Source organism: Tricharina praecox (genome assembly GCF_024521635.1).
Source record: "Tricharina praecox strain CBS 144465 chromosome Unknown BZA05scaffold_7, whole genome shotgun sequence".
NCBI lineage: Eukaryota > Fungi > Ascomycota > Pezizomycetes > Pezizales > Pyronemataceae > Tricharina > Tricharina praecox.
Window position 1 is genome coordinate 1222569 of NW_026250409.1, and position 21871 is coordinate 1244439.

The 21871-nt window shown below is 54.1% G+C and overlaps 10 protein-coding genes across 10 annotated transcripts; 5 read left to right on the plus strand and 5 right to left on the minus strand.

The window, feature by feature from the left end:
- Positions 1 to 3596: 3596 nt before the first annotated feature.
- BZA05DRAFT_392960 (uncharacterized protein) lies at positions 3597 to 4159 on the minus strand. Its single transcript, XM_051483173.1, has one exon. The coding sequence runs from the start codon at positions 4001 to 4003 to the stop codon at positions 3734 to 3736; it is 270 nt and encodes an 89-aa protein (XP_051341363.1). The 5' UTR covers positions 4004 to 4159; the 3' UTR covers positions 3597 to 3733.
- Positions 4160 to 4238: 79 nt separating this feature from the next.
- On the minus strand, positions 4239 to 5237 carry BZA05DRAFT_392961 (uncharacterized protein). Its single transcript, XM_051483174.1, has one exon. It carries the CDS (start codon positions 5161 to 5163, stop codon positions 4603 to 4605), a length of 561 nt encoding a protein of 186 aa, XP_051341364.1. The 5' UTR covers positions 5164 to 5237; the 3' UTR covers positions 4239 to 4602.
- Positions 5238 to 7806: 2569 nt separating this feature from the next.
- BZA05DRAFT_253575 (kinase-like domain-containing protein) lies at positions 7807 to 9982 on the plus strand. The gene is made up of 7 exons (XM_051480049.1): positions 7807 to 8183; positions 8279 to 8451; positions 8625 to 8708; positions 8781 to 9129; positions 9195 to 9388; positions 9452 to 9659; positions 9726 to 9982. The coding sequence occupies exons 1-7, from the start codon at positions 8138 to 8140 to the stop codon at positions 9857 to 9859; spliced, it is 1188 nt and encodes a 395-aa protein (XP_051341365.1). The 5' UTR covers positions 7807 to 8137; the 3' UTR covers positions 9860 to 9982.
- BZA05DRAFT_253595 (uncharacterized protein) lies at positions 9715 to 10769 on the plus strand. Its single transcript, XM_051480050.1, has one exon. The coding sequence runs from the start codon at positions 10106 to 10108 to the stop codon at positions 10640 to 10642; it is 537 nt and encodes a 178-aa protein (XP_051341366.1). The 5' UTR covers positions 9715 to 10105; the 3' UTR covers positions 10643 to 10769.
- On the plus strand, positions 10599 to 11024 carry BZA05DRAFT_392969 (uncharacterized protein). The gene has a single exon (XM_051483175.1). The coding sequence runs from the start codon at positions 10703 to 10705 to the stop codon at positions 10934 to 10936; it is 234 nt and encodes a 77-aa protein (XP_051341367.1). The 5' UTR covers positions 10599 to 10702; the 3' UTR covers positions 10937 to 11024.
- A 347-nt stretch (positions 11025 to 11371) lies between these two features.
- Positions 11372 to 12435, minus strand: BZA05DRAFT_435106 (signal peptidase subunit-domain-containing protein). Its single transcript, XM_051486356.1, has 2 exons — positions 11939 to 12435; positions 11372 to 11880 (listed from the first exon to the last, which is right to left on the minus strand). Exons 1-2 carry the CDS (start codon positions 12242 to 12244, stop codon positions 11545 to 11547), a joined length of 642 nt encoding a protein of 213 aa, XP_051341368.1. The 5' UTR covers positions 12245 to 12435; the 3' UTR covers positions 11372 to 11544.
- Positions 12436 to 12445: 10 nt separating this feature from the next.
- Positions 12446 to 15130, minus strand: BZA05DRAFT_392971 (6-phosphofructo-2-kinase-domain-containing protein). Its single transcript, XM_051483176.1, has 8 exons — positions 14544 to 15130; positions 14439 to 14474; positions 14290 to 14387; positions 13981 to 14231; positions 13820 to 13927; positions 13272 to 13766; positions 13038 to 13214; positions 12446 to 12982 (listed from the first exon to the last, which is right to left on the minus strand). Exons 1-8 carry the CDS (start codon positions 14789 to 14791, stop codon positions 12902 to 12904), a joined length of 1494 nt encoding a protein of 497 aa, XP_051341369.1. The 5' UTR covers positions 14792 to 15130; the 3' UTR covers positions 12446 to 12901.
- Positions 15131 to 15963: 833 nt separating this feature from the next.
- On the plus strand, positions 15964 to 17511 carry BZA05DRAFT_253743 (eukaryotic porin/Tom40). The gene is made up of 3 exons (XM_051480052.1): positions 15964 to 16365; positions 16567 to 17232; positions 17292 to 17511. The coding sequence occupies exons 1-3, from the start codon at positions 16048 to 16050 to the stop codon at positions 17409 to 17411; spliced, it is 1104 nt and encodes a 367-aa protein (XP_051341370.1). The 5' UTR covers positions 15964 to 16047; the 3' UTR covers positions 17412 to 17511.
- Positions 17512 to 18034: 523 nt separating this feature from the next.
- BZA05DRAFT_253745 (Der1-like family-domain-containing protein) lies at positions 18035 to 19210 on the plus strand. The gene is made up of 3 exons (XM_051480053.1): positions 18035 to 18322; positions 18383 to 18767; positions 18835 to 19210. The coding sequence occupies exons 1-3, from the start codon at positions 18161 to 18163 to the stop codon at positions 19023 to 19025; spliced, it is 738 nt and encodes a 245-aa protein (XP_051341371.1). The 5' UTR covers positions 18035 to 18160; the 3' UTR covers positions 19026 to 19210.
- A 1097-nt stretch (positions 19211 to 20307) lies between these two features.
- Positions 20308 to 21628, minus strand: BZA05DRAFT_417410 (uncharacterized protein; the record flags this gene model as incomplete). Its single annotated transcript, XM_051485460.1, has 2 exons — positions 20308 to 21446; positions 21499 to 21628. 2 exons carry the CDS (start codon positions 21626 to 21628, stop codon positions 20308 to 20310), a joined length of 1269 nt encoding a protein of 422 aa, XP_051341372.1.
- Positions 21629 to 21871: the final 243 nt, after the last annotated feature.

The window sequence follows — 21871 nt, forward strand, 5'->3', positions numbered from 1 at the left end:
CTATACTAGGTATACTACCCAGGAGGTAGGTACCGTACCGAGTAGTGCAGAGTTTCGACATGGAAGTGTCACTCCGGTACGTACCTCGTATCATACCAGCCGTTTCACTTCCTCCCGGGTCCCAGCCGATACACAGCAACGTACCTTGAATTCTTACCTATTGCCCTTCAAGCTTCAGGCTTCGTCAGCACAGGATACAGGTCGTACGTACAGGTACCGTAGCCCCCGCAGCCCGCCTCCTCGCCTTCCCGCCGCCCAGGCCCTCGCAGGTGCCGGGCACGCGGTGTCTATGGCTACACAGGTACCTACTACTGTACAGAGCGTCGACGGTCGATTTCTGCACAAGGGCACTGTGGAGCGAGCACATCTGCCGCGCGCGTGTGTGTGTCGCGCGCGTGTGGAGGGGGCGAAGGGGGGGAGAGGGTGGGGGGGGGGGGGGGGGGGGTTGGTGCTTGAACGCCGTCAGCTACGGTACCCAACCCGCCAGTACTCTAGTTCCACCACCAAGCCAAGTACCATCTGTGGCATGTGCCCCATGATCGTCAATCGCACTCCACCTACCTACCGCCGCCGCCGCTGCCGCCGCGGGACCGTGGCATGCACAGGTCTGGGTGCAGTCCAGTCGACTCGACACTGCATGCGAATTGCATGTTGTCGGAACTCGGCCGAGCCTCCGAGCCTCCGAGCCTCCGGCCCTCCTTGCACGGAGCAGCTGGGATGGCGGAGGGCAGCAGAGGGTGGCGGTGGTCCCGATACCTGCGTGCGACTCGGCGGACTCAGAGTGTGCCTATCGCGATGGCGGCGCTTAACGGGGCGGACATATTGCTAGGGTTGGTGGATATATACTCTCTTTGTGTGCGTGGATAAGTGGTTCGGGGCTCGGCCGCTCGGGTGGCTTGACGACTGGAGTAGAAGTGGAATATGCGATGGCCAAGCGCGTTTGGTGCGGAAGATGCAGTTCGGTATTGTTTATACCTCGCTGGTGGGAAATATACGACACGACACGGTACTATATCGTACCATTTACCGTCCATTCACCCAACAGCTAAAACCCAATCGCATACCTACTATAAGAGAGTACCGGTGGGCAAAACGTTGAAGGAAGAATACTATCTAGCCAGGGAAGGCGACTCAAGACGACCTTCACTGAAGTGTGCGGTGATAGTTATCCTGCGATTAGTTTCTATACCAGGTATTGATGGAAGCTCACTCTGCCATTCTATTGGCTGAACGCCAAACGATGCCCAGTAGGCAAATCCTATGTATGCATCGAGCTCCTCTCAGGCTCTCACACCAAGAACCCTTGCATACGGTATAACTACGGTACGGTATAATCCAGCAGCATTCATGGTGGTAGTGGGAGGAGTGCGGCAACTGCAGCTCCAAGAAGCAGCAGCAGCAGCAGCAGCGGAGATCGCGGCTCGCACATATCCCACATATCCATCCATATCCATCCATAATGTGGCACCCATCCCCTGCAACTTCAACTGCAACTGCAATAGAGCAGCACTCTTGAGTCTTCAACGAAACCTGATGATTTTATTTGCCTGCCTGTTGCCTTTTGCCTCTTGCCGCCACCACCACCACCACCATTAGATACATACCCCTGCCGTTACGGTCCCGTGCTTATGTTTTCTGGCACATGGCGAAGATGAAGCCCTCGCTTGAGGAAACCCTACATATCATACATACAAGGAAAGTGTGGCTCTGTCGTCATGTCTGCGCGAAAACGGTTAAGTGGGGGGGAAGGGGGGGGGGGCAGAGACTCAGAGAGAGAAGAATTGCCGGGAAATAATAAACCCAGCCAACCGCCACCACATCGATTGCACGTCCAAGAAGGAGGAAGCAGCGGATGTGGATGTGGATGTAGTTACCAGCACCAACAAGCACCAACCAACCAGCGCCTGGGAACAAGGTCTACCGTCTGACAAACATGGCGCAGGGTCGACGCAGTTGAGCTTTTTCGGACCTTCCTCTATGTATATAGAGTACGATACTTCTTGTCTACCCGTGACTCGTGAGTGCACACGTGGGATGTCGATGTCGATGTCGATGTCGAGGGATGGCCGCGAAAGGGAATTCATTATTCAGCCTCTTGGCAGCGCGTTGAACGTCTTTCATCACACATCACACATCACACGTCACATCTCGTACAAAGAGAAAAAGTCTGTTTTTTCTTTTCTTTTTCTTTCTGGAAGCGTTTGGCAGCTTTGACTCGCATTGGATGGCAGTAGGAATATACCGATTGGATAGAACTATATTCCTAATACCTGTGGTTGTTTAGGGCATTCGAGTTACGGCTCTACTATAAGGCCTGTTCAATTATCAACTGCATTTTCAAAATCCGCGGTTTTGACGAGTTGAAGGTTACCAGAGCTGCAGCTGCAGCTGCAAACTCTCAACTCCCGAGTCCCCTGATGACCCGTAACCCGTTCGGCAACCCAAATATTCAACGGCACGCCACACTTTTTTCCGACTTCGGGGCTACGCTGGTATATACTGGTGGTTGTCTGTAGAGTTTATTTGTATAGTTGTGGCTCAGTCGATAATATGCAGTTTCTCGAGTCGTTAACTTGGCTTGCGGTGGTGTGCCGAACGGTCACCCTGTCCGGAAACTCGGGGTTGCAAACTGCATCTCAATCTTGTGTGGTAGATTCAAAATGCAGTTGACAACCGAACAGGCCCAATATATAACGAGTGAAGACTGTATTTAATTCTTACGGAGTCACGGTAAGTAAAAGAGCCATAGATATGGTGGTTCCAAGCAGCCACAGCACTACAGCACCGCCGCCCGTCCTGTGCATTGGATTCTTCTAACGAATGAATGGATGTGCATACAATTTTCGATGGCAGACCTGCAGACCTGCAGGATGCAATCCGTCGCAGACAGGTGAAGCCTATATCTAAATAAATCGCTGCTCTTGCAAGTTTCAACCGATGGCATTGGATGCTCGCCAACGGACCGAGAAATAGTCCGTCCCGTCCGTCCCGTCCGTCTTTGTCATTACTCGACACCGGACCGGACCGACAGAGGTCCGATTGACAATCCAACCTCGTGGCTCGTGCCGGGAGAACGGCGCCGAGTACTGTACTGCACTGCATTCCTTGCTATTCCCACGGGCCCGAAGAACTGAAGAACTCGAGACCCGGTGATGCTCATCGTAGTAGCAGCAGCGAGTATGCCGAGTACGGTAAATGTCTCCCATGATCTCAGTCACCATAACCCCCCGAAAACCCCCATAACCCCCATAACCCCCATAACCCCCATCAGTCCAAAAAAACCCCGGCAGCACCGAAAATCACTCCCTTCCTCTGCACGTGATGGCAATGGTGGTGACCAAGTTCTAACAGTGCATGCAGCAGCAGCCTTCGAAATTCACTTGAGTTGTAGAGTACCAGAACAAGTTGTGCCAGTCAGGCCAATCACGCAGCGTAGGTAAACTTTCTTTTGTTTTGTTTTCTGTTGTTTTGTTTTCCCTTAACGATACCACTCTAACCAGAACTGGCCGCTTAAATGTTGGAGCTGGAGTTGAAAGTCGCAGTTGAGACAGTCAAGATCGATGCAGGCAGATTTCAAAAAGAAAAAGAAAGAGAAAAAGAAAAAGAAAAAGAAAAAGAAAAAGAAAGAGAAAAAGAAAAGGCTGCAGCATGTCGAGGTCTCGAGATTCGTCCAGATCCGTCGAGATTCGTCGAGATTTGTTGAGATTCGTTGAGCGCCGTGGCTTGGATGTGCTCACATTGTGATGCGCAGTATGTAGAGTAGGCAGAGGCAGAGGCAGTTTGGAGATACATACAGAATACAGATACCTACGGTACTCACAGCGCCAGTACCGTTCATACCGGTACCTATGAAGCGTGCACGGGACATTGCAGCGCTGCAAGAGAAAGCTGAAGAGAAAGTGCGTGATGAGAGGAGTCGATGGATGAGGGCCGCACGGGACGGGACGGTCGTGCCAAAGAGAGAGAAAAAAAATAGAAGAAGAAAAAAAGAGAAAATAGCCATGGGACGATATGAGGTGAGGTGAGATGAGTTGAGTTGAGGTTTCTCGTGGGCCCGCACGGCGCACGGCGCACTCTCAGCTCCAGAGCTCCAGGATGCGGTACTCTACCATGTAGCCAGCTTACAAGGGCACAGCAGCAGCCAGCGGCGCCGGTGGAGTTTTTTTACCCCCCTCCCCCCCCTCCCCCTCCCCTCCCCTCCCACGGTCCACCCCCCACCCCCCTCCCTCCCTCCCTCCCTCCCTCCCTCTCCCCCCTGTCACCGATAGCGATAACAAGGGGCATCAGCAGCAGCAGCGCAGGAGCAGCAGCGCAGGAGCAACAGCAAACGGCGGTCTGTTGCTTTGCTTTGCTCTGCTCTGCTCTGCTGACGGCGTGACGACGTCCGTCGTCCGCTGCCATCCACGATCCATTTGCGTGATCAATCATTTTAGGGACATTTTTAGGGCGGCGGCGGCGAATCAAATCGCAATCGAAGTGGAAGTGGAAGTGAAGTGGTCTGTGCCTTGTCTGATCTGATCTGGATTTCTGGTCTGAAGCGCACAACCGCATCCACCGTACCGCACAGCACCGAACGAGGAATTATTTATGAATGCTCACACGCTAGGAATGAGCGCGTGACACCCAAAACAGAACTTTCCCGTCTACCGCAGCAGCAGAAACGGCAGCAGCCACCATCGCGACCACCACCACCATCGCAACCAGTGACCAGTGACCACCACCTCCACTACCAACCATCGCAACGACCACCACCACCACCAGCTCCTCCTCCTTCCTCCGCCAAAAGTGGAAACTGGGGAGTGATGATGCTGCTGATGATGTAAGGCATGATGTCCGAATCCCCCTCCCCTCTGCCGGCGATGACGATGAGAGAGGGAGGGGGGGGGGAGGGACATCGCATCTCTCCGATCCCCATCGATTCACTCGAACATATATTCCCAGAGTAGCCTGGCCGGCGCCACCATCACCACCACCACCACCGCGTCGGGCATCCGAAGCCCGTTCCCGGAGAGCGATGGCCGGATGGGCTCGATGGGCTCGATGGATACGGTTTCGCGCCGCCGCCTTTTGTGTCAAGTACGGATGCCTGTGGTCCACCACCACCACCACTACCACACCGTGTGTGTTGAAGCTTCTGTCAGTTTTCCATGATTCCCATCCCATCCCATCCCATCCCACCCCCCCACTCCACAGTGGCGCTTAGGCTTGGCATGGCCTTGCTTTGTCCCCAGGAGCCCGGGGTTGTTTGATGGATATATATCTGCGCATAGCATAGCATAGCATAAGTAGTGCTGCGGGATTCGCACTGCGGATCAGTGCCAGGTAGGTAGATCCTCCCTCCCAGACAGAAGTGTTTGTTTCCCCGGGGGGTCGGCAGGTTGTTTTCTGCTTTCCAGGTTCGGGGGTGGCCACGGAGATACTTTGGCTTTCAGAGAAGAGGGGGGGATTTCGTGTCCGACGCGGAGAAGAGTGACTTCGAGGCAAACCCCCCCAGATTCGAATGCTGTTTGAGGTGGTGGGGCATGCGCAGGACGCGGTAGGCTTGTGTGCGAGTGTCTTTGATCGAAGGTTAGCCCTTATCCAGATGATCTAGCACAGCCAGCCAGCCAGCCAGCCAGCCAGCCAGCCACATCATGACGGCAAACCGTAGCCTTGTGGGTTGGATGCCGACAGCATTCTGGCCGAGTAGGTAGCTGAGAGGGACTGAGCGAGTGAGTGAGTGAGTATTGATGTCGCCCGCCTGCCTGTCCGTTGGTTGGTGGTCCTGGTCCTGGTCTTCCTTGCGATCGTCTTCGCTCAACCCATCTCGACAACGCCCTAGATACCTTGCCCGCCGCCGGCGGCACCCTGCATTCCAGATCGCAACTCTCTCATCAGGAGAGGGGCAGCAGCGGACGAGTTCGCTTTTATACCGGGCTTCTGTTTTTTTTTCTCCTTCATTTCTTTTCTTTTTACTTTTTCATCTTTTCCCGTTGAGGGACAAAATCAACAACCGCGGGGCACAGGCAACAGCCACGGCGAGCGAGCGAGCAGCGGAACCGCTACAAACGGACTAGTATTTAGTCGGACCGCCGTATTCTTGCCAGAATCCCGGACTTGACAGAAATGGAGGGGGAAGTGATATGTCGGGGTGGGGGGAGTGGTTTTTTCCCGTCTCTCTGGGCGTCAGTTGTGTAGAGTACATGCTCTACACAGGGAGGAGGTGGTTACTGACTTCTCGACATGCGCCTTTAGCGGTGGAGGTGGAGGTGGAGTGGTGAGTGATAGAGTAGAGTACATAGAGAGCGTTAACTAGTGGGTTGACCCCTCCTTGTAGTGTTGTCCCTCGAGGTCGACTGGCGGTCAGTCTGGCGGTCAACCGTCGCTCCCTCGCCCGGGCTCCATCGTCCGGCCTTTCCATAAGCCCTTCTCTCGTTAGGCCGGCCTCGCTGGCATCATGCTACCTACTCTATGTAAGTAAGTGAGTACTTTGTTCGCGGCCAAACGTAAGAACAGCGAAGCCAAAAGCTGCGTAGAAAGAACGAGAACTGGCAGGCCAGGTGAGAGCTGGTCGACCACAACCAACTCCACCACCACCTGCCCCCCCTCGTTCTGGTCGTGACGCTTTGTTGCCCACGTCTGCCCCCTCTCCGACTCCGATACATACTGCCACCGACTTCCCACTGCCACTTCCACTGCCGCCATCACCTCACCCTGCCCACCGCGACATAGACCCACGTACCACCGTATACCGTCGGACCCAAGCCGCTTGAGTTGCATGCAGCACAGCAACTTGCTTTGATCTATTCGAACTCCTCTGCGTGTGTCCGGATCGTTCCCTCGCCCTCTCGCTCGCTCGTTCGCCCACTTCCTGCTCGAGCCCATTTCCAGCCACCTCCGACTACCTCCTCCTCTCCCTCCCCCTCCTCTCCTCCTCATTCCTCTCCTTCCTCTTCTCTCGCTCACAGTCCCTCCACCCCCCCCTCCAATCCTCCGCGATCTGTATTCTTCCACCACCACCCCCAAACTAGCCCTCCCTCCATCCCTCCCTCCGCTCCCTCCTCTTCCTCCCTCCCTCCCCTTCCTCTCCGCCTCCACCCCCCCCACCCCCCCTCCCCCCCTCCCCACCCCGCCCCCTCCCGACCCAAACTTAGCCAGCCCCTCGGACAACACCACCGGACAGCCCACGCCAACCTTAACCCCACTACCACCAAACGTACCCACCTCCGGTGACCGCCTGCTACCCCCCCCCTCACTACCCTAACACCCAGCACAACCACCACAACCACAAACCCCGTCGCCGCCGCCGCTCCCGCCGCCGCCGCCTGCCCCCCACTCGCTCATTCGTGTCCCTTCTGCTACTGTTGCTGCCGTTCGTCCGCCCTTCCTCCGACTGGACCCTTCGTGCGACATCCCGGCTTGTAAACTATCGGACGGTCGCTAGCCTCTGTGGGCACGTTCGCTTCGCTTCCGCTTTTCCCAAAACTTCTCTCCAACTACTTGATATCCAGTGCGGCTTCTGGTCGCTATTTCTCGAATCGCCTTGTCGGGATCTTATAGTATATCTGTTGTTCGGCAGCCTTTGAAGGTCTGGTTTTTACGTCGAGTCGGTTCCAAGAGCCCTTCGTCCTCCGGTTACCTCTACGACTAGCGAACCGCCGCCCCACCCCTCCCTCCCCCCCCCCCAGCCCACCTCTCAACCCACCTCTCATCCCACCAGCAACCCTCCACCACCTCCACCTCCTCCCACTACCACATCCACCTCCACTTCAACCAACCCCTCTCCCCACGAACGTCATCGAGTAACTGTTTGTCCCAGCTCTCCGTGTCGGTTATCTAGTGGTTGCTAGGCAGGAAAAAAAAGAAATCTGCTCGATACTCGGCACGATCGTTTGGCTTCTGGGCTCCTACCGGCACACGTCCCTGTTCTCCAATCCATCCACCTTATCGGTTCCTTGCTTCTTCAAACAACAACCACCACCACCGCTTTAGCTTCTACCATCGCCTCCTCCTCCTCCACTACCTTCACCTCCACAACCACTAACATCACCACCACCACCACCACCACCACCACCATCGGTCTTCGTCCCGCCCTACGCATCGACTTTCATCAACCTTCAACTCAACGGTAGCAACAAGTGGTCAGCGGGCTGTCATCATGTCGCAGAGTAGACCTGCACAGTTCTCGGGACTGCGGATGGGGGGTTAGTTCGCCGATCCGTCTGATTGCTCGCTCGCGAGGCTATGATGCTCATGGATTCGGATTTTGGGACTGACTTGTGCTGCTGTCTGCGTTTAGAGGTCATCCGTGAAAAGGTACAGGATGGTGCGACGGGAGAGACGCGAGAGATTACGTACACTCAATGCAAGATCGTCGGGAACGGTTCCTTCGGTGTTGTCTTCCAGACCAAGCTTTCTCCATCCGGCGAGGATGCCGCCATCAAGCGAGTGCTGCAGGACAAGCGATTCAAGGTATGCCATCTCTGGACAGTGATGGTGATGGTGATGGTGATGGTGATGGTGATGGTGATGGTGATGGTGATGGTGATGGTGATGGTGATGGTGATGGTGATGGTGATGGTGGTGATGAAGATTCTGGATGCGTGTGTTCCGTCTGCTAACTCCTTGACCCGTCCCCTCTTTAGAACCGTGAGCTACAGATCATGCGTATCGTGCGGCACCCGAACATTGTGGAGCTTAAGGCCTTCTACTACTCGAATGGCGAGCGGGTCCGTTACCTATTTCCTGATGAAACATGCACGCATATGATTCGTCGAGAGATTGCTAACTTCGGACCCTAGAAAGACGAAGTCTACCTGAACCTCGTCTTGGAATTCGTCCCCGAAACGGTCTACAGGGCTTCAAGGTTCTTCCACAAGATGAAGACCACCATGCCCATACTAGAAGTGAAGCTCTACATTTACCAGCTGTTCCGATCACTGGCATACATCCATTCGCAAGGGATCTGCCATCGGGACATCAAGCCTCAGAACCTCCTGCTCGACCCCTCTACCGGTGTGTTGAAGCTCTGCGACTTCGGGAGTGCAAAGATCTTGGTCGAGAACGAGCCCAATGTGTCGTACATCTGCTCGCGCTACTACCGTGCCCCCGAGTTGATCTTTGGCGCAACTAATTACACGCCCAAGATCGGTCAGTGGACACACCCCCTCCTCTACAACAATTGCGCCTGTGCCCTCCCACTGACACCAACACAGATGTCTGGTCAACCGGTTGTGTGATGGCGGAACTGATGCTCGGCCAGCCGCTCTTCCCCGGAGAATCCGGAATCGATCAACTCGTTGAGATCATCAAGGTTCTGGGCACGCCGACACGGGAGCAGATCCGAACCATGAACCCGAACTACATGGAGCACAAGTTCCCTCAGATCAAACCGCACCCCTTCAACAAGGTCCGTCCATCCAACCAGTGCCTCCACTGCGGTCGCTAGGTATTGACGGGGTGAGATATCTAGGTCTTCCGTAAGGCGTCGCCGGATGCGATTGACTTGATTTCTCGGTTGCTTGAATACACGCCCACCAACCGTCTTTCCGCGATCGAGGCGCTGACGCACCCGTTCTTCGACGACCTACGCGATCCGAACACCAAGCTCCCCGACTCTCGTGGTCTCCACCCTGGTGTTCTTCGGGATCTGCCACCCCTCTTTAACTTCAACAAACATGGTACGTAATAGCCTGAGCTGCCTCCCCCGGTCGTCAAAATCCCCAGGTTGACTGACCACTTTATAGAGCTTTCTATCATGCCCGAGCTGAACGATAGGCTGGTACCGGTTCATGCTCGTCAGGCGTTAAGCGAGTCGGGGATAGACTTGAATAATTTCACGCCAATGTCGAAGGACGACATGATGGCGAAGCTAGACTGAGCCGCCGTGGTTCTCCTGGTTTTATCGGTCTCCTTTGGAAGTTTTTCCGTTCATTGAAATGCTTTTTTTGTTTCCCTTTACTTCTCGTGGCAAATTCCGTTTGTTTGTTTTTCTCGCTACACCGGGCTTTGGCGACAAAGAATGGCTGACGGCTTACGGCACATTTGAAACTGGGTGGCATCTGTTTTCTTCGAGTTGCATTGGGCAGATGAATGGAGGGGATGGGAAGAGGAAAGGACTTTTTAAATGCGAGAGAAAGGGTTTCGTTTGGCTGTAGGCTTTGATTGCTTCGTTTTGTGTGTAGTCCTCGTCGTTACGAATTGCAATCGCGTCTTAGGGGCACAAACACGCCGCTTCTTTTTTTCTTTTCTTCTTCTTTTATTCTTTTTGTTTTTGTATACGGTGTTTCCTTCGTTTTCTTTTCCACTTACTTTCGTTTTTCTTTTCTCCTTCCTGTCTGTTGCCTTTGAACCAAACCGGGTGGGAATCGGTGGTGGTGTTTGGGTTACGAACGGATTCAGAAGGTTTAAACGGGCTTATGCTGTATGTGTGTCGTCGTCGTCAGTGAGTTTTTTTTTTCCGAAAGTATGTGCAACGCCTTTTTTTCTTCTTGTTCTTCTTGTTCTTCTCTTCTTCTTCTTGTCTCTTTCTCCTTTCTCCTTTCTTTTCTCTTCTCCTTTCTCCTTTCTCTTGTGGCTCAGGGGTGGGGGTGTTTTGTTGGTTATGGATGGGGATGGGGGATGGGCGGAGGGAACGATTTGGGGTTGGGGCTTGGGGGGTTAAAATTTGAATTCAGATGTTCTTTTATCACTACTTGGTGGGAGGATCCGTGGTGATGGTACGATGGTGGAGTGGAGTGCAGTGGAGTGGTGTGGTTTTTTTCCATTGTTTCCATTGTTTGTATTATTTTGCTTGATCATACATGATGTGTGTACTTACTCGTGTTCAGCCTACCTGCTTCTTACTTACCTTATGTACTTACTTACCGTTGTAAAACTACTTACTTATGATAGCATGATAGCAATGTATTGTACTTTTTATTTTCTTTCTCCGGTGGTGAGGGTGACTGATGAGTGATATATCGCGCACTGGCCACGAATCCCCAGAGGCGGTCGGGACGGGGCCGGGGCCACAGTACAGCCACAGTCTCTACAGCCAAAGGGACTATCTAAAGGCGCTGGGGATTCAAGCTGCTGGAAGATTTCTGTAGACAAAGCTTCTGGAGAGGCGTGTTCACTGCTGGGTTTTCTCATACTGTACCTACTGGCAAAGACGGTCATGAAGTATCACTCCGTACTCGGTACTCATAGTCCTGGATTGCAGCTGGAAAACAATCAATCGATGTTGATGTTGAGAGTTACGGCCACTATTCCACTACTCCGAGACCGCATCATTTCATGATCTCGATGAGCCCCATAGCCCAACAGCCGGGACTCGCCATATACTAGTAGTATCATGCCGACCGTCGGATGGTCACCGACTCACCGGCGGTCGCCAATCCGCGAAGCAAATATTCCAAGAGTCAAGTCGCGACTACACAGCAACCACCTTCGAACGACACGATAGCCACGATATCACCACCCCAGCAACACGACGAAACTGGTATCATTCAATTTCCTACCCCCCAACGAACGTGGACTGCCGAAATCCTCCCTCACAAGCCCCCATTCCGCGCCTCCTACGAGCTATGTAGAATTTTCCTTATTCACAGCCGGCGTCTTCTTCCCACCGATCGGCGGAAACTTAAAGCTCCACCCCTCTCCCCGCTTCCCTTTCACCCCTTGCCCCTCGCCCCTCTCCAGATCCCCTTCCTCGACTACACCCTCCGCCTCGACAACGCCCCACGTCAGCGCGCCCACATGCGGCTGCACGTTCCAGCCGAAGCGGACGGTAGCATTGCGCTCCAGGAAGCGTCCGCCAATGTCGTTGATGTTGTATTTTGCCTTTTCGTTGCGCAGCGACAGCCGCGAGACGGAGGGGGTGGGCAGGATCGCGTCCCAGATGATTACTTCGTTGTCCGACTGTACGTGGGTTCTGGTCAGTAAAGTTATGGGAGGGGGGGGATGGGGGGGTGCGTACGTGCTTAGTGCGCTTCTCGTCGCCGGCGTAGGAGACGCTCAGCCAGGCGAACACCTGCTTCGTGTTCCAAGTGTAGAGGGATCCCAGATCCGCGTCCAGATCGAAAGTGATGAAAGCATATTCCTGCTGCTTTGACGAGTAGTAGTTTGGACGGCCCTTGACGACGCGGACCTTGACGACGTCGACGGATGCGGTGGGAGATGCCGGGTAGAGCAGTACGCTGAGCGCCGTGAGGATCCCCACACAGAACGCGACGGTCGTGAAGAAGCCAAAGACGTTTTGAACGCGCACTTTGGAGGCGTGCATCGTGAATGTGGTGGTGGTTGTTGGTTACGGTGAGAGGTGGACGGAGCTTGAGGACAGGTGGGTTTAGAGCATGTGTGGCTTCAGTTAGTGGGATGACACAGGGGAATGCTTGCGGTTAGTAGCTGAAATTATCCGATGCGAGTCGTCAATTATCACTCGTTCCCGAGTGTTGAAGTCAACTACAAATTTAGTGACAGGATTGCGTCGCTCGGCTATTAAGCCCATAATCGAGAGGATAGGATCAGCAGCGAGCCTACCGTAGCAGCCGTCGATGATTGACAGTCTGTGACCATCCGGGACAAGAGCAAGACTACCCATTGAAGACATTGGATTCATATCGCGTACATAGCCCATATACGCCTAAGGAAACCCAATGCCCAAGAAACTCCAGGATATCAAGCCCCTACAAATAAGCAAATCACACATTATTCCCGAACGAAAGTCGGACGCTCATTCAATCCCGCCCATCCCCTACGCAAGCACAGTGTAGATCGCAAACAAGCAAAAAAACCACGATTGAAGAAACAATCAAGAGAAACAGACAAGAGAAACCCAGTTTATGTGAACACCTTAACACCTGCGATGCCGACTCGTTTCGAAAAAGAAAAAAGGAAAACCCGACAATCGTTGCAGCATTATTTCGTTCATTACGAATGCTTACGCGATGTATTCGCCCTTGGCATTGGTGTTGGCAATCTTGATCCTCTTGCTCTTGTTGTTGTAAGACTCAGGAATGATCTTTGTCTTGTCAGCCGTATTCCTCACAAAATTGGCATGATTGCAAGGTGCTCACCTCAACGATCTCATTCCTGGGGAAGACCAAGCTGGGGATATCTTGGGTGGAGCAGGCCATCAGATATCCGTAAAGGACGCGGAGAACGCTCTCGTGGGCAATGATCAAAAGATCATTTTTCTCACGCTCCAATTCAAGGATGATGGGCTCCATGCGAACCGCCAAGTCATGGTAACTCTGCGAAAAAATTAGTCAAACTAGTTCTATCGGGTTGAAGATACAGGATGTCCATACCTCACCCCTCGGATACCTGTGATGGTAACTGTCCTGGAGGTGCTCCTCCCAATGGTCAGGGTAGTTCTTCCGTAGATCCGCATCGCTAAGCTTCCCCGCATCACCGGGGTTAAGCTGCGCCAACTGGGTCTTCTCCCGGATAGCAAAGCCCAAGTCCTTGAGGGGGGACGCAGTCTGCACGGTCCTGCGCCTGGTGCTGGTCCAGATGGTAAGACGCCGCAGTTCGGTCTCGCAACCTCCCTGCTCCAGGAACTGCTGGTGTTCCTGCTCACGGTGTCCCATGAGCGCATCGGCAAGACGCTTGGCGTACTTTTCACCTTCCTTGGACAAGCCAGCATCGGCCTTGTAGGAGTATTCCTCATCGGAGCTTCCGGCACGCGCGAAGTAGGTCTTCCTGGACTTGATGTGCAAGTTCATCAGGTAAAACACAATGCGGTTGGGAAGATACCCAAACCGGCAATTGTTGACATGATAACGCTGGCCAGCATTGATCATCTGGCGTCGCTCAGATCAGAATTTGCGCCGCTTGATGGATCAAAGTCGCTTACCTTGATGTAATTGAGATCTTTCTCTGCCATCGTCTCAAAATGCGGAATCTTGGCGTTCATCCTGCTGATGTAATGCGCCACCGCTTCGTCGGCGTTCCAACCAGCATACTGCATAGTGAATTAGCATAGGTCTTTACGGACAGGTGAATTTTGTTGCTTACATCCGGAGATGAAATCTTGACGCTTCTCACGTTCTCCTCGATGATCGATTCATCGTCGACGTACGACTCGATGAAGATGGTCTGGATCTCATGCTTGGCGAACTCCTTGGCCAGCTGCCTACGTCCCTCGGCGAGCGGATTGACAGCATCGTAAATCGCGATCTGACCCTTCTCGTGGTCGAAGAAGTGGTAAAGATCAAGCCTACACTTCTGGAGGATGGTCTGACGCAGCTTGACAGCCTCGGCAGAAGCTATAGGGAAACCGGTCAACAAAGAGTTTTTGCTCGCAAACATCATGGGAAACCATACCGTTGACGAAAAAGTAGTCATGAGGAACGTCCTTGCCGGGTCCCATATGCGCACGACGGTAATCACCGAGGTGGAAGGCGCGGGTCTTGACACCGAGCCTGCGACAGTCTTTAGCGAATGCGCGCAATATTACGGACCATGACACTTACCATCTCAGGTATCTCGTAAGCGCGACAGTGACGTGCCTGCATTCCCATCAGCTCCAACCAACCAACACATAACCCCACATCTCCCCGCGCCTAGAGGAAACATACGTCTTGCCCCTGGCGGGAAGTCCAACGGTTACGATAGCGATCTTGCCGGAGTGGAAAAGACGGCCTGACTCGGTAGCGTAGAGCTGGGCAGGCGCCATGGTCGAGTCATCGAGCTGGAGGTCGTGAATGGCGTCGATATTCACATTCGACTGGCGACGGTGGCGCAGGATGTTCGTAGCTCCATTCTCGATGTTGTGGCTGTAGTCATTGGCAAAACCATGCCAGTCAGCAACTTGCGCGTTCTCCATCTTGCAGTGTTGTGGAGTTTGAAAGTGAAGGTGGTGGCGATGACGGTGGGGAGTGCAAGCAACCAGCTTGTAGGGAACGAGTGTGCTGCTAAGGAAAAGCGGGTTTCACTAGAGGTTGATGGCGCACTAGTAGCGACGAAACCGGGGTTATGACGAATAGCGGGGACACGGGGGGGGGTGATTGTGTTTGCGTATCTCCGTAGAGTTGTCGCTGATGTGGGTGTGCAATTTGAGGTAGGTGAGGGTAGCAGGGCACGGCAGCGAGGGGGTGTGGAATGGGGGGTAGCGGGGGGAGAGAGGGAGGGGGTTCAATTACGAGTAGTTGTCGTCCATTTCGTAAAACAGCTGGTTGAAGACCTCGTTGAGGAGTTCGGGGCGCGGCAGATAAGAGGCGGGAGTGAGTGCGATAGTCGTCTGCGTCTGCAAAGAGGTGAGCCAATGAAACGGGCAGTCGGTCGTGTCAGGTACGGTCTGTGCTTGATCTGATCGCCGAGTTGTTCGGTGGTGGTGATGGTATCGGTGCAGCTCAAACGAGACGACCCTGCATTCCACAGCGTAGCGGAAGCGTCGCGATCGCGATAGAGGGTATATGTTTGTGTGATCTGTTTGACCGGACGCCGGATCGCCGAATTTGACTCGATGATGTTTTCGTTTTCGCGAAGACAGCCGGGTGGGAACTTGGAGGAACTTACAGCGATGGCCAACTCTCCATTCTCCTCTCCCCTCATGCTCGGTTCGATGTCGGCTGTCATGGCTTGAGTTTCGGATGACGCTTATCGCGGTTATTCTGGCGCGGCTGTGCTTGAAGAACTTGGAGGGTGAAGTATGATCGGTGACGAGTACTCTAGAGGATATGGTTGGTTGAGGTGGCGGCTATTGGATTTATAGACGCCGCACAGACGCCAGCAGCGTTTAGCCGCTAGCGCCAGGCGCAAGACAATCACTCATCCCGCTTAGTAAAGCAGGGAACTAAGCACCCATCCCTACGCTACGCCCCCGCAGCGAAGCCGACAGAACGGGAACAGTGTCGAAAAAAGTTGACTTCGGAGACCACAATCATCCAGCTCGCTTTGCTTCACCCTCTTAATCGACCCCCCGTACGGAACACCCCACCATACCCACCATCCACCTCGCCGCCTCCATCCACATCACCCCAATTGCCTGTTGAGGGTTCCCCGGCATCGTAGGACCATTACTGACATCACACGCCGGACTCTTTGTTACCGATTTCCCCCACGCCGAATTGTACCGAAACAATGTCGTCAACGATGGCTGATTCAAACCCCCTCGCCTTCCTTTCCGACAACCCGATATCCGCTGCCCTCGGCTCTCTGCAAGGCTCGTTCCGGGAACGGAGGCAGGCTTTGGGACTGAAGAACCCCGGCACCGTCGAGAACGTTTCGCGAGAGGTTCTGAAGGATGTGTTTTTGAACAACCACACGTTTTCGGGCATGCGGGCGGATTTGATGAAGAGCTTCAGCATGAACCCAGTGTTCCAGATTTCGCATGCTTTCACCATGGGTGCCCAGGGAATGCCGCCCTACACGTTTGCCGCCGTCTTTGGAAACGATAAGGTTGGTGATCCCCCCACCCGCCCCGCATCCACATGCCCGCGCATATCTGGGTGCGTGGCAGAAGCAATGGGATAAGAGGCTGTGTGTGCCGATTCTCAACCCCTCGGATCGGATCTCGATTCCCCGCAATTCCGTGGCGGGCACATGGGCGGTTGCGAGTTTTACTACATTACGTCAGTGAAGCTAACCATATATGCATAGACTTTCATGCAAGCCACCGTCGACAATGACGGCCAAGTGGGCGGTCGCTTCAACTACAGATGGCTCCCAGGTGTGATCTCGAAGACCAATGTGCAGCTCGCCCCCGGCAGCACCCCTGGCCAGTCGGTCTTTACCACTGACGTCGACTACACCGGCGCCGACTTCTCCGGCTCGATCAAAGCATTCAACCCCTCGCTTCTCGACGGCGCCTTGACTGGTATCTTCATTGGCTCCTATCTCCAGGCCATTACCCCACGACTCTCGCTCGGTCTCGAATCGGTTTGGCAGCGTCCCGCCGCGTCACACGGCCCCGAGACCGCCTTGTCATATGTCGCGCGATACGTATCGGACGACTGGGTTGCGTCAATGCAATTCCAGGGTCAGGGAGCTCTACAGGCAACTTTCTACAAGAAGATTGCAGACCGAGTGGAGGCTGGTGTTGACTGCCAGCTGACGTTCGCCGGAGGAATGGCACGGGGCGGTGGAGGTGGAATGATGGGCGGTGTGCGAAGAGAGGGCATCACCACTCTTGGTGTTAAATATGATTTCCGGAACTCTACTTTCCGCGCCCAGGTGGATTCGCAGGGAAAGCTGAGCTGCCTGCTCGAGAAGCGGGTTGCACCCGCTGTCACTCTGACCTTCTCGGCTGACATGGACCACGGCAAGGTAAGTTTCGTTCCTTGCAATGGCGGAAGAGGGCAGTGAAGCTAATGATCGATCTGTAGAATGCTGCCAAGGTTGGTCTTGGTGTGTCGGTCGAGGCTGCTCCCGAGGACCTGATGGAGATGCAAGAAAGGGCTGCGGCCGCAGGCGAAGTGCCCAGCACTCCCTCCATGCCCTTCTAAATGTTTGCATAACGTGCCACTCTAAAAAGAAATGTCTACACCTCGTACCTTCCATCATCAATCCATATACCACATCCACTTATGACATGCGGGGGGACGAGAACGAGGTAGACGGCAGTGGGGTGGAGCAGGGAGGCGGGAGACGAACAGTGTCTAGTTCGAAGAGTTATACGTTGTTACTCTACGGCAATGTCGGACGATGAATGATGCAGCCGCATGGTTGGGTGGTCAGGTTTTCTGTTTCTCTCGCTTTTCTCTATTCTTCTACTTTTCTCTTTCTCTGCTTCATTTCCCGGTCTTACTAAAAGCCACTTCTTGGTATTCTTTCGGCTTTCTCTCTTCGGTGTCTCTTCTCTCTTTCGTCTGTATATGGCTTGTAGATCGGGAGATAGAAGCCGTGGTTCACATTTGTTCTCGTTGTCCATTTCCTCCTGGTTATTTTTGGGGAAGAAGCTACCTCGTCGGATGCGGCGATTGTATGTATATAAGTGAGTAGAGATTAGGCCGGGACAGGCAATTGTACTTGTATATTTCGTATCGAGTCCACATCATCCTGCCTCATCCCGCCCCCTCAGTGACACGGCAACAAACAACCAGGATCACCTTCTGCTAGTTGACACGCTTACACCAATTGGGGTCACTACGTCTCGAGAACCCGAAACACCAAGCAAAGAAAGAGGCCACCTTGTACGGGGACCTGAGCTCTTCTTCTCCACCGACACACCCCCACCCTCATCGAACCACCGACAATGGCAGAACTCAACACCCTCGAGCAATGGTACTACGACGTCCCCATCGTCACGCGCGTGTGGACCACCGCCGCCGTTGTCACCTCGGTCCTGGTGCAGTGCCAAGTCGTCACGCCCTTCCAGCTATTCTTCAGCTTCGGGTCGGTCTGGGGGAAACGACAGGTACCTTACCCGCGCCCGCAATTCACTCCTCCTGCGGGACCACTAACATGACATGTGCAGTACTGGCGACTTCTCACGACGTTCCTATACTTCGGCCCGCTGTCGCTCGACTTCATGTTCCACCTCTTCTTCATGTCGCGCTACTCGCGCAACCTGGAGGAATCGTCGTTCCGCGGACAGACCGCCGAGTTCGCCTGGCTGCTGTTCTACAGCGCCACCTCGCTGATCCTGCTCTCGCCCTTCACCTCCATGCCCTTCCTGGGCTCCCCGCTGTCTTTCAGTCTCGTCTACATCTGGGCCCGCAGGAACCCCAGCGTCCGGCTTAGCTTTCTGGGCCTCTTCGTTTTCTCCGCCCCGTACCTGCCTTGGGTCCTCCTCGGGTTCAGTCTTCTGCTGAATAACAATCTGCCGAAAGACGATCTCTTGGGGATCGTGGTGGGACATGGTATGCCTCCGCCCCTCCGCGCCCCTCCCCGCCGTCCCATGGCTGCAGATATACTGATATTCCGCAGTGTACTACTTCTTCTCCGACATCTACCCTCGTATCCGCAACGGTGCGCGTCCTTTGGACCCGCCAATGTTCTGGCGGCGCCTATTTGCGGGCGGCCGGGCGGTAGCCATCCCGACGAGGCAACCTGCGGGGGGGGACCATGACCAACACGACGACCAAAACGAGCTGGAACAGGTACTGCGCAATGAGTGAAGTGAAGTAATGCGAACGGAAATGTGGCGCGGTTTTTCATACGATAGTACGATGGAGTTTGGGGGCGTTCTGTACTTCTAATTTTTCACTTTACTTTCCTACTTGATTGATTGATTGGTTGATTGATTGATTGCGTGCTGCGCGCTGGAATTTGCGGGCGGCCGGGCTGGTTTGGCTGTGTGTATGATATGATACCTCGGGCTGGAGGGGTGTAGACGTGTCAGGACAGATCTGAAATTGTGGCGGATAGATTTGCACGGTATTGCCATTGCCTTCATATTACATATCATCTGCTACCTAGGCATTTACACCAGTGGAGTGAGTGGGTGTGATCAATGTTCATATGTATTTTCTGCATCTGATGGATATATCATAGATGAATGTATGGATGAATGCCCCTGGAAGGTGTGGAGTATCTACCCCCAGGACCGCAAACAAACGATCTAATGAACGCACTCAGCCCTGCCAATTTCTGCCAGCGAGTGGATGTGAAAAGCAAAGGCCTATACTGTTGCCCAGGTATGTGTGGGATGTGTGGGATGTGCAAGCCCCATTCACGAGCAATCGGTGGCATCCGCACGTAGACCATCTGTGGGTCGGTCATCTGTAGTCCTTCTAAAGACCAGCCAAACCATGAGATTCCCTGCCCTGAAGCCTGAAGCCTGAAGACCACTAGCGAGTGCAGTATCGCCATCCGCCCACCACCGCGCAAAGAGTCGGAGACAACCTTAAGACCACTCACAGATCCGGTTGACCCCTCCTCCCGCGCGATTCGCTCCATTAGCACAGCATTTGCCGGCTCAATTCCAGCTAATCTATTCCCCCAATCCATCCCAATCAAAAGAACAGGAGGGCACTCACATGCATTTTGTTGTTGGTGGAGAAAATGAAACCAGATCTACGCCCAGTGTCGGCGGCCTGCTAGCTCTCTCTTTCTTTGGTTGATGATGGGTGGTGGAGGTGAAGGTGGTGGAAAAGGGTCGGAAGATGTCAGTCAACGTCGGTACGTATCGAAGATAGGGGAGTGAGGAGTGCGAGGCCACAGATGATGAAGTGAACCCCGAATACTTATCCCGCCTGTCCAAAAAAAGATAACAGAAAACGAAAAAAAAACACCAGATAAAGAAAAGAAAAAAAAAGATGAACAAAGAAAACAAACGCAACACAATTAACTCCCCCATATCCCGCTCCCGCTTAATCATGAGAAAGCATGTAAAAAAATGAGAAGGAATCCGGTCAATATACAAACCCATTATCTCCCCCGCTCCATCCGCACAACCTACTAGGCAGGCATCTGGGCTTCTAGTTCAAAGAACAGCTTCTCCATCCACTTGTCGTTGCCGGCAAGGGATTTATCCAAACCGCGGTCCCCGCGGACCAACAAGTCGGCGCTGTCGGCTTCCGGGAGGTTCGCCCTCCAACGCTCCTCTGCCTCCTCTTTATCCTCGTCTCCACCCGGCGTTGTTTCCGACCCGCTTTCCGACCCGCTGTCGCACGCACCGACACGCTCCTCGTCACCAGCGTTCAACAACCGCTCGATCTCACGATCGGCGTCGGCCCGATCGCCACTACTTGCAGGGAGGTCCATACCGCCCTCTGCACTGAAAGTGCCAAGGTTGGTGGCCCCGAGCAGGGCGTCGTCCATCCACTTCGTGAGATCGTCTGCGCCGCTTCCAGTCTCCGCACCAACCGACTCCCCGGATTCTGGGAAAATTCCCAGCTCGGCCAGATCATCGTCGTCGAGGAGAGACAGTCCCAGGTCGTAATCGAACTTGGGCTGCTCGATGGGCTGCTCGTGTGCGGTCACGGGGGACTGGGGCGTGGTTGGCCCCTCCGCAGGCGGAGTGGTAGGACCAAATAGGCCCTCCGCTGGAGACACCGGGGAGGGGGTACCGAAGTCAACAGGGTCCAGATTGAAATCCAGGTCCAGGCAGGACGAGTCCCCTGCGGTAGAACTTGGTGTTGGAAGCGACTGAGGCGGCGACTTGGAATACAAGTCATCATCGCTGGCTGCAATCGGCTTTGGACTCGGTGGTGGGGTATCCTCGATGACGATGGGTCCGTGGACCGAAACAATGACTGGTGGAGGTTGCACCTGTTGTTGCATTGGCGGATGTGGTAACTGTTGTTGCTGCTGCACCCAAGGTGGTTGCTGCTGCAAAAGCACCGGCGGCTGGCCCCCTATCGTCGGGTAGCCTTCAAGTCCGGGCAGTTGTTTCAACATCTGTAGACGCACGAACACTCTCTGGTCCTCTTGGAGACGTCTCCTCTCCTTCACAGTCTCCTGGCGTTTGGCAGTGAGCCCATTCGTGCGGTACTTTCCCGGTTGTGTATCGGGGTACACGCAACTTCGTTCGGTCTTTGCGCAATAGTCGCATGTGCTACCCGTCGAACACTTTTTCTTATTCTTGTGGCAATTCACTATGAGAGTTAATAAAAAGACCATGAATTAAACACGGGGGAAAGAACTTACCACAAGCGATGATTCTCTTACGCTTTTGCCCGGTAGGTGCAGCCAAGGATCCAGGGAGTGCAGATGGCGGGGTATTGTGGGGGTGCGGACTTGGTGATTGGGAAAGCGAGCCATGGTTTACGCCAGCCATGGTCGGGCCAGTTGTTCCTCTATTTTCCATCGGGCCGAGAATATTCGTCTGTCCGACGGAGGCGTATCCGTGAGGAGGGGAAGGATACACACTCGGCATAGCAAGACCATTGGTGGGGGCGCAGGGGGCAGGGTCGGGAAGGTATAGTCCGCTACCATTAGGTCGCACTACCGGACGCCCTTGTGAGCGAGTAGGAATGTCGACAGGGCTCGTGTTAAGTATGACATTCGGCACAAGTGACTG